Genomic DNA, 13,555 nt, shown 5'->3' with positions numbered 1-13,555 from the left:
AAACTTTGCAGCAGCCCCAATTTCTGCAACAGGCTCTGCAGCTGTTTTGAGTGTTGCAACGGACCCTGACATCACTTCAACCCTTGCAATGTGCCTCCTACTATGGGTCCTGTGGCTGTTCCACATGTTGTATGGAACACTCCTAGGCCATGCATGAGAATAGAGCTAGTAAGCAGTGCTGCTGCTATCACACTCACTGTCAGTGCAATGCAGCATAAACCTACTTCTGTAACCTCAGGGGGTCCTTAGAATTAGAATTACTCATCACAAGAATCACTTCCAGTTTCTATTTAGCTTTTACATGGAAAAAAAAATCCGACATTCAAAGTATAGTGTAGGATTTTCTATACCTAGTTTTCAGAGGAAAAGAAAAAAAATAGTTGAGATGAACAAATATTTTAACTCAACCATGTGATTGCTTTATAATCCTTTTCTATATCAGACACTACTTTCATGAAGCATTATGATCTGTACATAAACTTAACTATAAAAAAAAACAAAAAAAGGAAGGGCCTTTGTTGGGCCTAACAAAGTCTCCCCAAACCTCTAACTATCCAACTCTAAGTACAGAGAATGTAATACTAAAATCTCGTGACAACAGATTTCAGAAAAAGGTAAGACTTAAGCTGGTGTTCAAAAGGTTGCCCAGAGGTACAGTGGAAGCCCCATCCCTAGAGACATTCAAGGCCAGTCTGGACTAGGCTCTGAGCCACCTGATGTAGCTGTAGAGATGCCTGTTCATGGCAAGGGAGTTGGACCAGACGACCTTTATGGGTTCCTTACAACTCTAAGGATTCTATGATTCATGTGTCTTTGTGTGCAGGTCTGAAGTGAACTCCATAATCCTGGCAACATATTTTATCTAAACGTTTCTGATAAAAGAAAAAAAAATTCTCAAGAAACAGTGTCTGCAAAAACGCTGAAATAACTTTTCTGTGTCTGCAAAAACACTGAAATACTGTTGGGCTATGAAAAACAGGCAAGTGAAACAGCATCCTAACCACACAAGTCAAACTGGCACACTCATGCCTGCAGTAATACAAAGTTTAAAATGTTTCTTACTTACCAAAACAATCTCACTTTTCCACATTACCAATAAATAAATAAATCTGCCTCATCAGCTGTATTTATATATTTTAACACTAAATATTAGAACTATCATGTAAGTCCAGAAGTTCAATAATTTACTTCCAAGGAAGGAACTGCATTAGTTAAGATACAAAGTTTTATCACAGAACACAGAAAAATGAAAATGCAAAACAAGTCTTAACTGAAATAACAAATTATTTCTACATTAGCCTGTTACTCCAACTCAAGTTTCAGAAGACTGAAGCAGGACTGCTTTTATTTAAAGATTTCAAACAGAAGTATCAAAAGAAAAAAAACCCACAAAAATAATAAAAAATAAAAATAAAAACACTTCAACTGGAAATAAAAGTGTAATAAGTAAGAAAATTAAAAGTCATCTTAATAATTTTGTATCACTTACCTAGTAAGAGATCTAAAGGTATCATCTCTTTTACAGCATCAAGGATTCCTCTTTGCCTTGCCTCCTGGCCATCCAGTTCTCTAGCACATGCCTTGCAGCAGCCACATACAGCGCAGCCCGACTCACCTGAGCCACAGCCACAGATTCTGCATCAAACAGAGTTGCTCTGTCAATACCTTTTATTTTCATGCATCACTAATGGCTTGGTAATTAAAACATACATGCCCACATATAGAACAAACCTATAACATAATTCTTCCCATGATTAACAGATAGTATAACTACTTTAAATTCTAGATGCTGTTGCATTGCGCCTGGAAGCGTACATTGACAATACACATCCAAACTGACTTCTCAGCATTAACTTTTTTCCAATTAATTAAATGCACATTATGGGAAAATACATACAAGAAAATGGCAAACACATGCAATGCAAAGCAGTGGATCTTTATGCAACTCAACTCTTTAGTAACAGATAAAAGCAAACAGAAAAGAAAGATAAAAACTTATACTGTAGGACAAAAAGATAATCCCAAAGCCCTGTCAACAGAACAGAACATGTTGAGTTGGAAGGGATCCATAAAGATCATCAAGTCCAATGCCTGATCACTCCAGGGCTAACAAAAAGAGCCTATTAAGAGTGTTGCCTAAATGCCTCTTGAACACTGACAGGTGTGAAGCATCAACCATCTTGCTAGAAAGCCTGTTTCACTGACCACTCACACAGTAAAGGATTTTCTCTAATGCTCAGCCTGAATCCCCTCTGGCACAGCTTTGTTGTCTCACATTCTATCATTGGTTACCACGGAAAAGAGCCTGGATCTCTGCTTGGGGAGTTGTAGAGAGTAGTGAGGTCGCCTCTTGGCCTCATCTTCTTCAAAATGGACAATACAAGTGTTCTCAGCCTCCCCCCACAGCACACGCTTTCCAGACCTTTTACGAGCTTTGTTGCTCTCCTCTTGACACACTCAAATATCTTAACATCCTTTTTATACTGTGCCCAGATCTGTACACAATATTCAAACTGAGGCCACAATAATGCTAAGTACAACAGGAGAAATATCTCTTCTGACCACCTGGATACGAGGTTTGCCTTCTTGGATGCCCAGGCACACGGTTAGCTCATACTGGGCCTGCAGCCAGCATCCCAAGGACCTTTCTTCAAGACTACTCTTTAATCACTCTTCTCCCAGTCTGCACCAGTGTCTGGCATTATCCTGTCCCAGGTGCAGTACCCAGAATTTACCTTTGTTGAATTTCATATCATTGTTGATTGGAAAATGCTCCACTCTATGTAGATCTTTCTAACTCCTCCACAGAATCAACAGAACTTTCCAGTTTTGTATCATCAGCAAACATGCTAGGCGTGCAACCAAACTCCTGCATCCAAAATCACTGATAGAAATGTTGAACAGAACTGGCCAGAGAAGTGAGTCCTGCAGAACACTGCTGGTGACTGGCTGTCAACCAGATGCAGCCTCATTCACTAAAAACCCCTGAGCTTTGGATTTCAGCCAGTTCACCACTAAGTGTAACATGAACCTATTAAACTCCAACTATCCAAAAAGATGCTACAATGAACTGTTATCAAAAGTCTTATTAAAATCTAGAAAGGTTATGTTCACTGCCTACCCTTCAATCACTAAGCCACTGACTTTATCATAGAAGATCGAATTACTAAGACAGGCCTTTTCCTTCATGACTTCACATCGACTGTGCCTGATAATAGCTCTGTTCTATAAATGCCATTCAAGAGACATGTCTGTCACAAGACAGACAATGTTATTGCCCATATTCAACAGCTTTTAGTAAAACAAAATATATCCTGCAGAATATAAAAAATGCATTTAGAATTAAATAACATGTAGCCTCTACAAGCTATTTACAAATTAAGTTTTGTAAGTTTGTATATGCTTTCTGATTTTGAACACACATACCCATATTCAGATAAAATGTTATCTTAGATTTAAATTTAGGAATACATCAGTTTAGTTTGAATTCCATGTGTTTTGCCTGTTCAACCATCTAAAGCAAGTGTATTTCCATATGCTCACCCTCCAGGAACTCTGTCAGGACGGCCACTACTAACACAGCTAGCTCCATAGCCTGTGCAGTCTCCACAAACAGTGCACACCATGCACTGCTCCAGCTTCCATTTATGCATGCCTGGAGGGCACATCATCGATTTCTCATCTTTTTCATCCAGTTCCTCTTCTAGATCTTCATCCATTGCTGTTGCCATGTTCTCAACTCCAAAGCCTAAAAAAGACAGTGAAACAAGAAAGAGCTGTTTTCTGATCTTAATAGTGGCTAATGAAGAAAATTTGAAGAACACTCACAAATCAGATTTTAAAAGGAATGACTAGCAATGCCTGATTCACATTCTTATTTGGCACAACTAAATTTCTGAAATCTATCCAAACTTGGGCTGGGGCTGATATTTACGCTTCGCAATTAAAAGGGAAATTAAACATTTTTATTCTGTATACAAGTAACAGACCATTTACTTGTCATTTATAAAATATTCTGCAAAGGTGAAGGACAAATTTTTCATATCTGCATTTTGGAGTAAGGGATATATTCAGATGTATGCAGAAAGATGTAGACTTGAATCCATGCACTGTTTATGCAAACAAAGCAGACACTAGATGAAATGAGAACGATGGTTGAACTTTTTTTTGTTACTAGAACAAACGCACATAGTAAGACAAAGAGTCATAGAGTCTTGTTTTATTGTTTTAAAGAAAAGCTTTTTCACCAGTAAAACAGAAGTAATTGTTTTACATAGCTAAGTTTACTTGTACATGCAAAATGTCAAATGCCCAAGAAATGAAGTAAAAGCATTCACGCATGCTTGTTTTTTTTTTGTTGTTGTTGTTGTTTTTTGTGTGTTTTTAGTTTTTTTTTGAAAGCATATGTATTAAACTTAGATTCAGAACTACATTTAGATAAAATACTTCGAGTTATGTTTTTGCTTGTAATACTTTTCAGCACACAAAACAAAAGAAAAAACCTAGGTTCCTTACCTTTTCCTCCCTGGCTCATGGAGCCTGTGTCTCGTCCACACTGTCCTTTATTATTTACACCAAATGTCCAAACTTCTCCATTCTTCATTAGTACACAGGTGTGAGCTTTCCCCATGGCTACTTGAGTCACAAAATGGCCTTTCAAATCTGTTACTAAACCTATATGACATAGATCAGTTGAGTGGTAGATTGCACTTTCTACCTGAGATGAAAACCTCCATAATATAACATAACTGCTAATGAACACTGACAATTTTTAAATTAATGGTAAATAGAAGACTAACTGATAGACAAAACAAGCATTAGGGTAAGAAGAGAAAAGAGAATTAGGACCTAAATTGCATGTCCTGCAAAAAGAAAAAAGTCAAAAACACTTCACGAAAACAATTCTAAAAGAGTCGTAATAATCACACTGGACTTTATTTCTTTAGAAAATTATTTAAATTTATATGTACTGGATCACAAGCAAATGTCTCTCAGAGTTGTGAGTAAATAAACTTATAAGGCCTGGTCTCCTGCATGCACTGTTCATAATATGTCTCATTTCTGACTTTCCTGTGTAGTTGTCTAATGTGCAACTAATATACAACTGATACTTTAAATATACAACTAATGTATTTTTTTTCCCTTTGCGCAAGGATTCTCCAGTGTTACTATATACGTATTTTTATGTAACTTAAGGAAACTGTTTTGTCTTTCTATACTTCTGTCATACCTGGCTGAATCAGAAGAAATTCAGAAATCTATTAGGAGTGTAAGAAATACAAACATAATTTCCACTGGCTGAAGTTTTGCAGAGTAATTTAAATTACTCTATTTGAGAAATCACTTAGAACAAATATTAGCTTACTTGTACTATCAGAGTAAATGGCATCTTTTCCAAACATGTAGAGTTCTCCATCTTTTGAAATTACAGAACTGCTTCCATTATTGCAAGCTGTAGATATCACAATCTTTCCTTCCATTTTGATGATTTTTTTAGGCTTATACGGTTTTGACTGTCGTCTGCTTTTTGCTTTAAATAAATAAATCACATGTTATTCCACAAAAAAAGTCTGAGGACACAATAGCATTTGTTTTATAACTATTAACTAAAAAAAATAATGAAAGTGTTGATTGTTTGCACTGTATCCTTAAACAAAACTGTAAAAACACAGCTAAAGAACAGAATATACAACTAACAGCTATTACTGTCAATTTGCATCCAAATCAGACAATTGTAACCTTAAAATGCTGAGTTACCAACTGTCTACAGAAAACAGGCACATAGACTGCAGACAGAAACACAATCACCTTGCCCAGCTTTAACAGAAATTAGAAAAAATTACACAGTTTGTGCACTTCATTCTAATCCAACTTAGAGGGTGATAGAGAACTAGATTAGTATGAACAGAGTTGAACTTTTAAAAGAATTGAGAGAGACCTTGAACAAGATCCTGATCTTATACTCTAGTATGAAGATCTAATGCTAAGATCCACTTCAACTTCCTTAACGTAAAGAAAAACAGCATCAGCAATTTACTCCAAACTACTTAACTTCTGTTTCATCTAAAATTGAATATTAATATATAAGAAAAAAACACAAATTATATTACAGATAACTTCCAAATAACTGCTCGAAGAAATCTTGAATTTTCTGCTTCTACATTTTTTTTCTGAAATCTTCTTGCCTAAGATGATTAGATCTCTTAAATTTACTCTTACTTCACTGAAGAAGTATGATTTTGTCCCGCACTTTTTTCAGCAGGTCTCTCTTCAAGTTTACTGTGATTACAGTAAGTTTGAAATCCATAGACTTTCATACAAGAGCAATAAAACTAACATCCTGTACTCCAAGCACATTAATGGGATAAATTTCAAACTCAACAACATTTAAGGTAATTGGAAAGTGTTACTGAAACACAATATCCAATTTTTGCTTGAAAGTGTAAAGGTACTCCTCAGTGCAGGAGAGATATAAGCCTAGTAGAGCATGTCCAGAGGAGAGCCACAAAAATGATCTAAGAGATTGAACACCTCTCCTGTGAAGACAGGCTGAGAGAGCTGGGGCTGTTCAGCCTGGAGAAGGGAAGGCCTGAGGTGACCTGATAGCGGCCTTTCACTATCTAAAGGGGAGCTACAGAAAACAACGGTCTGTTATGATAAAACAAGAGGAAATTATTTAAAGCTTAAAGATAATAGATTTATGCTAGATATAAGCAAAAAGGTTTTTGCAATTTTATGCAATAATGGTGGTGAGGTATTGGAACAAGTTGCCCAGAGATGTGGTAGAAGCTCCATCCTTGAAGACATTCAAGGTCAGGCTGGACGGGGCTTTGAGCAACCTGATCTAGTATTGGATGCTCTTGTTCATTGCACAGGAATCACAGAATCACAAAGCTTGGAAAAGATCTTCCAAGATCATCCAGTCCAACCATCCATCCATCACCAGTACATCAATAGCACTCACTAAACCATGTCCCTCAACACAAAATCCAAATGTTCCTTGAACACCTCCAGGGTGACTCCACGACCTCCCTGGGTAGCACATTCCAGTGCCTGACCATTCTTTCAAAGAAGTAGTATTTCCTAATGTCCAGCCTAAATCTCCCCTGGCACAGCTTGAAGCCATTTCCTTCTAGTTCTATCATCAGTTACACGAGAGAAGAGGCTGAACCCCAGCTCACTACAACCTCCCTTCAGGCAGTTACAGAGAGCAATAAGATCTCCCTGAGCCTCCTCTTCTCCAGACTGAACAATCCCAGCTCCTTCACCGCTCCTCATAAGGCCTGTGCTCCAGAACCCTCACCAGCTTTGTCGCCCTTCTTTGAACCCACTCCAGGGCCTCAATGTCTTTCTCACAGTGAGGGGCCCAAAACTGGACACAGTACTCAAGGTACGGCCTCACCAGTGCTGAGTACAGGGGGACAATCATTTCCCTGTTCCTGCTGGCAACATCGTTCCTGATGTAAGCCAGGATGCCATTGGCTTTCTTGGGGACAACTTGGGCAAACTGCTGGCTCATGTTCAGCTGAGCATCAATCAATTTCCCCAGGTCCATTTCCTCTACGCAGTCTTCCAGCCACTCTGCCCCAAGCCTGTAGTGTTGCCCGGGGTAGTTGTGGCCAAAGTGCAGGATCTGGCATTTGGCCTTGTTGAACCTCATCTGTTGTGGTTTCATGATTTTTTGTTGTCAGTATTCCACAGCAGAACATCATGTGGAGTTAACCAGTTAATGTTCCGGTTCCATTTACTGTTATGGACTCTTTGAGTATCCTGATTGGGAGGGAAGGGGGCGGCATCCCCGGAGGATCTGGCAGGAACAGGAAGTGGGGGGAGCGGTGGACAGGACGCAGAGCGGCTGCCTCTCTCCCAATGTCTGGCCCTGGCTCAGCTGTCTCAGCTCACCGTGGAGAAAGCATGTGCTGTTCCTTGCACTATCGTGGTTTGACTCTCATTTTGGATACTCTTGTCTCTCTCGTTTTGTTTGATTTAGTTAGATTCAGTAAATTCCCCTTCCTCCTCAGATCGTTGCCGTTGTGTTTTCTCTTTGTTCAAACTATCAGCTAACTCTCTGCCCTTCCCCCTCTCCCGGAGCGCACGCGGCCCGGGACCGGCCGGGTCGCGGCAAACCGTTCGTGCCCCTTTTTTTTTTTTTCTTCCCGGGCCTGTGGCCCCCTGTCACACACTTATATCTAAGGATAACCCGTGACAATTACTGGTGGAGAATGCGGGCAACTATGGTTTTTTACGTCATCTTAAGAGCATTATATAGAGGACTAAGGACCCTTATGATCCATGGAACATATTGATTCCTTTTTAAACTCCTCATATTCTGTTTCAGATTGGCACATATCAGTAGTCAGTTAAGGGCACTGATGGAGATACCTGACTGGTTCCCTGGCTAATCTAACAGACAATATAATGTTTGGACTGGTTTCCAGGTGCTCTTCCCAGTTCCTTATGCATGTTCAGGGTGCCAGCTTAGGTACTGTGATATCAATCTCTCTGAATGTATTCTCTGTGATAGGATTTTACATTATGTGGAGGAAGTTTTCCCTGAAGCCAGAGAATGTGGAGTGGCAGGGAATATGGAGAAGTTTAGGCCAGAGATTAGAAGCGTTGGGACCCCCGGTGTCATGTGATTTTACTCTTGAACACCTGTGGGACCCTGAGGAACTAAGCGAGCATTTGGGTTAGGTGCAGCTCAGAAAGATCTGAGGAGGAACAGCTTATTTGGGGCTTAGCTTGTGCTTACCTAGCTCTATATAATACTATCGCGGAGAGAGAGTGTTTCCAAAGTGAGATCAGAACCAAAAGGGGAAGCCTCCAAGTGAACCTTGGTCAATTGCAGGAGGCACCAGTATCAATCTCAGTTGCCCCTGTGGAAGGCCAGAAATGGAAACGGGTGTTGTCACGTTTAGAACAGAAAGAAGAAGCGGAGGAAATAGAGGAAGATCCAGGCAAGGGGCCCTTCTCAAAACCACCATCACCGAGAAAGGCAATCGAGAAAAGTAAGAGACGTGGAGAGGAGAGCAATGAAGAAGGAATCACTGTTACCGCTATTTGTCGAATCTTGAAAATGACTGAAATCCAAGACATAAAAAAGGAGTTTATGCGACATCTGAGTGAAACTGTTGTTGCCTGGCTGCTTTGGTGTTGGGACAATGGGGCTGGTAGCATGTCTCTAAATAGTAATGAAGCCCGCCAGCTAGGAAGCATCACTTGAGACTCAGCTATTGACAGAGGGAGATGCCACCCTTTGGGAACGAATGTTATTAGCTGTGAAGGAAAGATATCCCTTCAGAACCGAGCTGGAGCCTGGGATGAAAAGCTGGAATACTGTTGAGAAAGGCATCCTGTATTTGAGAGAAACAGCTGTAGTTGAAATGCTGTATGATTCTGAGTTTATTTCTAATAGTCCACACCAGGACCATGATTCCAAATGTACGGTGAGTATACCTGAAATACGGTAGAAGCTCACAAGAACAGCACTGGGAAGGTATTCCAGTTCATTGTTTGAAACGACCAATAGATATGAAGACCTAGGCAGAAGACCCCCAATTTTTGAACTGATTCTTGCACTTGAAAGTTTGGAACAAAGATTACCACCATCCCATGCTTCCATATCAGCCATCTACCAAATGGCAGAAAGACTAGATAAAATGGAAAAGGGCCAGAATGGCATGCAGGAGGAATTGTCCATAGTGATCAATCGTGATGAACCCGAGGCAGTGTCAGAAATACGCCATGAAGACCAGGATGATCAAAAGAATCTGCTGAAGGAGCTGGTTGAACTGGTTAAAGTCTCAGCTATCAAAGGCAAATGCCCCCCTACTCGAGCGAAGGACTGCAGTAAATTTATGCCTTGTGCTGCCCTCTGTAGCTACTTATGTGAGCATGGAGAGAATATGAAGAACTGCAATGATGAACCCACTCCTTCACTACCAGCACAGGTGAGAGAATTACAAAGCAGATCAGCCACTACTGAAGTTGCTCCTGTTACTGCAGGTAACAAAGCCAGGAGGAGGAAAGGGATAATAGAGTGTATGGGACTGTGCAAATTCCATGGCCTTGCACATCAGAACCATAGAAATAAAAAGTACTGATGGACACTGGTGCCCAGTGCACTCTGATGCCCTCGAGTTATAAAGGGACAGAATGGAACTGATTTATATTTCTGGAGTGACTGGGGGCTCTCAAGAATTGTCTGTGTTGGAGGTGGAACTAAGCCTCACTGGAAAAAACTGTCAGAAGCATCCTATAGTAACTGGACAGGAGGCTCCATGCATACTCGGTATAGATTATCTTAGAAGGGGTATGTCAAGGATCCCAAAGGATACCAATGGGCTTTTGAAATAGCCGCTGTAAGCAGCTGTCTGTCTTGTCTGGTCTGTCAGAAGACTCATCTGTTGTAGGGTTACTACAGGTAAAAGAGCAGCAGGTACCCATCGCTACAACATTGCACAGACGACAGTACCGCACCAACAGGGATTCCTTGCTCCCCATTCGTAAGCTGATTTGTCAGCTTGAGAGTCAGGGAGTGATCAGCAAAACTTAATTGCCTTTTAACAGCCCCATATGGCCGGTGCATAAAGCCAGTGGAGAATGGAGGCTGGCGGTAGACTGCTGCGGCCTGGATGAAGTCGCACCCCCACTGAGCGCTGCTGTGCCAGATATGTTAGAACTCCAGTATGAACTGGAGTCAAAAGCAGCCAAATGGCATGCCACCATTGCCATTGCCAATGCATTCTTCTCCATTCCGTTGGCCACAGAATGCAGGCCACAGTTTGCTTTTACTTGGAAGGGTGTGCAGTACACATGGAACCGTTTGCCCCAGGGATGGAAACAGAGCACAGCTATTTGCCATGGGCTGATCCAAACCACATTGGAACAGGGCGGTGCTCCTGAGCACCTTCAGTACATCGATGACATTGTTGTGTGGGGCGATACAGCAGAGGATGTCTTTAAGAAAGGAGAACAAATAATTCAAATTCTTCTGTGTGCTGGTTTTGCTATTATGTGAAACAAAGTGAAGGGACCTGCCCAGGAGATTCAGTACCTAGGAGTAAAATGGCAAGATGAGCATTGTTACATCCCAGGAGATGTGATTGACAAAATCACCACTGTCTCCACCCACTAGCAAAAAAGAGACAGTCTTTTCTGGGTGTAGTGGGCTTTTGGAGTATGCACATCCTAAACTACAGCCTCATAGTTAGCCCCCTCTATCAAGTGACGCAAAAGAAGAACAGTTTCGCCTGGGGTCCTGAACAGCAGCAGGCTTTTGAACAGATTAAACAAGAGATAGCCTGTACCGTGGCCCTAGGGCCAGTACGGATGAGACAGGATGTAAAGAATATCCCCTACACTGCTGCTGGAGAGAAAGATCCCACTTGGAGTTTGTGGCAAGGAATGTCAGGAGAGACCCAAGGCCGATCCCTGGGATTTTGGAGTAGAGCATACAGGAGGTCGGAAGAGGGCTACACTCCAACTGAAAAGGAGATCCTAGCTGCATCTGAGGGGGTTCGGGCCGCTTCTGAAGTAATTGGCACTGAAACGCAGCTCCTTCTGGCACCTTGACTGCCAGTGCTGAACTGGATGTTTAAAGGAAAGGTTCCCCCCACCCATCATGCAACTGATGCCACCTGGAGTAAGTGGATTGCGCTGATTACACAACAAGCGCAGACGGGAAGCTTCAGCCATTCAGGAATCTTAAGAGGTGGTCATGGACTGGTCTGAAGGCAAAAAGTTCGGCACATCACCGGCAGAATGGGTGTCACGTGCTAAAGAGGCCCCACCATACAATGAACTACCAGAAAATTTGCCCTGTTCACGGATGGATCGTGTTGTATTGTGGAGAAGCATTGCAGATGGAAATGGACAAGTTGCAGAGGCCACCGAAGGAAAAGGAGAATCAAGTCAGTTCGCAGAGGTAAAGGCTGTCAGCTAGCCTTAGATGTTGCTGAACAGGAGAGGTGGCCAATGCTTTATCTTTACACTGATTCATGGATGGTGGCAAATGCCCTATGGGAGTGGTTACAGCAGTGGGAACAGAACAACTGGCAACAGAAGGGTAAAACTGTTTGGGCTGCTGAACTGTGGAAAGACATTGCTGCTGGAACAAAACATATGGTTATTAAGGTGCGTCACATAGGTGCTCATGTGCCCAAGAGTAGGGCTACTGAAGAACAACGAAATAACCATCAGGTAGACCAAGCTGCCAGAATTGAGGTGGCTCAAATAGACCTAGATTGGCAGAACAAGGGTGAATTATTTCTAGCTCGATGGGCCCATGAGATCTCAGGCCGTCAAGGAAGTGACACGACACATAAGTGGGCTAGAGATCAAGGAGTGGACTTAACTACGGATGCTATTGCACAAATCATTCATGACTGTGACACATGCACCACAATTAAACAAGCCAAGAGGATAAAACCTCTGGGGGGAAAGGCGATGGCAAAAGTACAAATATGGAAAAGCATGGCAGATTGATTATATCATCTTGCCACGATCTTGCAGTGGTAGGCGTTATGGGCTTACCATGGTGGAGGCAACCACTGGGTCGCTTGAAACATATGCAGTACCCCACGCTACTGTCCAAAGCACCATATTAGATCTGGAGAGACAAATCCTGTGGCGACATGGCACCCCGGAAAGAATTGAGTCCGATAATGGGACTCATTTCAAAAATTCACTTGTGGATCCTTGGGCCAGAGAACATGGCATTGAATGGAGTTATCATATCCCCTATCATGCACCAGCCTCTGGTAAGATCAAACGCTACAACAGGTTGTTACAAACCATGTTAAAAGCAATGGGTGGTGGAACATTTAAGCACTGGGAGAAGTATTTGGCAGAAGCAGCCTGGCTGGTCAACACCAGAGGATCAGTCAGTCGAGATGGTCCTACCCAGTCCAGCTCCCTACATACTGTAGAGGGAGGTAAGATCCCTGTGGTACATGTAAAAAGCATGTTGGGAAAAGTGGCTTGGGTCCTTCCAGCTTCTGGGAAGGGCAAACCTCTCTGTGGAACTGTTTTTGCACAGGGACCTGGGTCCACCTGGTGGGTGATGGAGAAAAGTGGGGACGTCCAGTGTGTACCACAGGGAAATTTGATGCTGGGGGATTTTCTCAGTGATTCCATGTAGGTATATGTAATGCATTTTAATTTATGTTTGTTCATATGTACATATATGTTACGCATGATGTGATGATGTGAATAAGGGGTGGAATGTTGTGGTTTCATGATTTTTTGTTGTCAGTATTCCACAGCAGAACATCATGTGGAGTTAACCAGTTAATGTTCCGGTTCCATTTACTGTTGTGGACTCCTTGAGTATCCTGATTGGGAGGGAAGGGGGCGGCATCGCCTGAGGATCTGGCAGGAAGAAGAAGTGGGGGGAGCAGTGGACAGGACGCAGAGCGGCTGCCTCTCTCTGTCTGGCCCTGGCTCAGCTATCTCAGCTCACCATGGAGAAAGCACGTGCTTTTCCTTGCACTATTGTGGTTTGACTCTCATTTTGAATACTCGTCTCTCTCGTTTTGTTTGATTTAGTTAGATT

The 13,555-nt window shown here is 41.9% G+C and overlaps 1 protein-coding gene across 17 annotated transcripts in view; it reads right to left on the bottom strand.

Annotated features, from left to right (window-relative positions):
* MYCBP2 (MYC binding protein 2) overlaps nucleotides 1-13,555 on the bottom strand; it is a 216,164-nt gene that overhangs the window by 135,583 nt on the left and 67,026 nt on the right. For all 17 annotated transcript variants that reach the window (XM_085215694.1, XM_085215695.1, XM_085215696.1 and 14 more), the window contains exons 13-16: nucleotides 5,366-5,530; nucleotides 4,516-4,674; nucleotides 3,544-3,748; nucleotides 1,490-1,635 (exon numbers count right to left, since the gene is read on the bottom strand). In XM_085215694.1, coding sequence (XP_085071820.1) covers nucleotides 1,490-1,635; nucleotides 3,544-3,748; nucleotides 4,516-4,674; nucleotides 5,366-5,530 — 675 coding nt within the window. The remainder of the gene's footprint in view (nucleotides 1-1,489; nucleotides 1,636-3,543; nucleotides 3,749-4,515; nucleotides 4,675-5,365; nucleotides 5,531-13,555) is intronic.

The sequence above is a fragment of the Meleagris gallopavo genome, chromosome 1 (assembly GCF_905368555.1).
Source record: "Meleagris gallopavo chromosome 1, MGAL_WU_HG_1.1, whole genome shotgun sequence".
NCBI lineage: Eukaryota > Metazoa > Chordata > Aves > Galliformes > Phasianidae > Meleagris > Meleagris gallopavo.
Note: the sequence above shows the minus strand (reverse complement) of the source record. Positions and strands in the feature narration are given on the sequence as shown.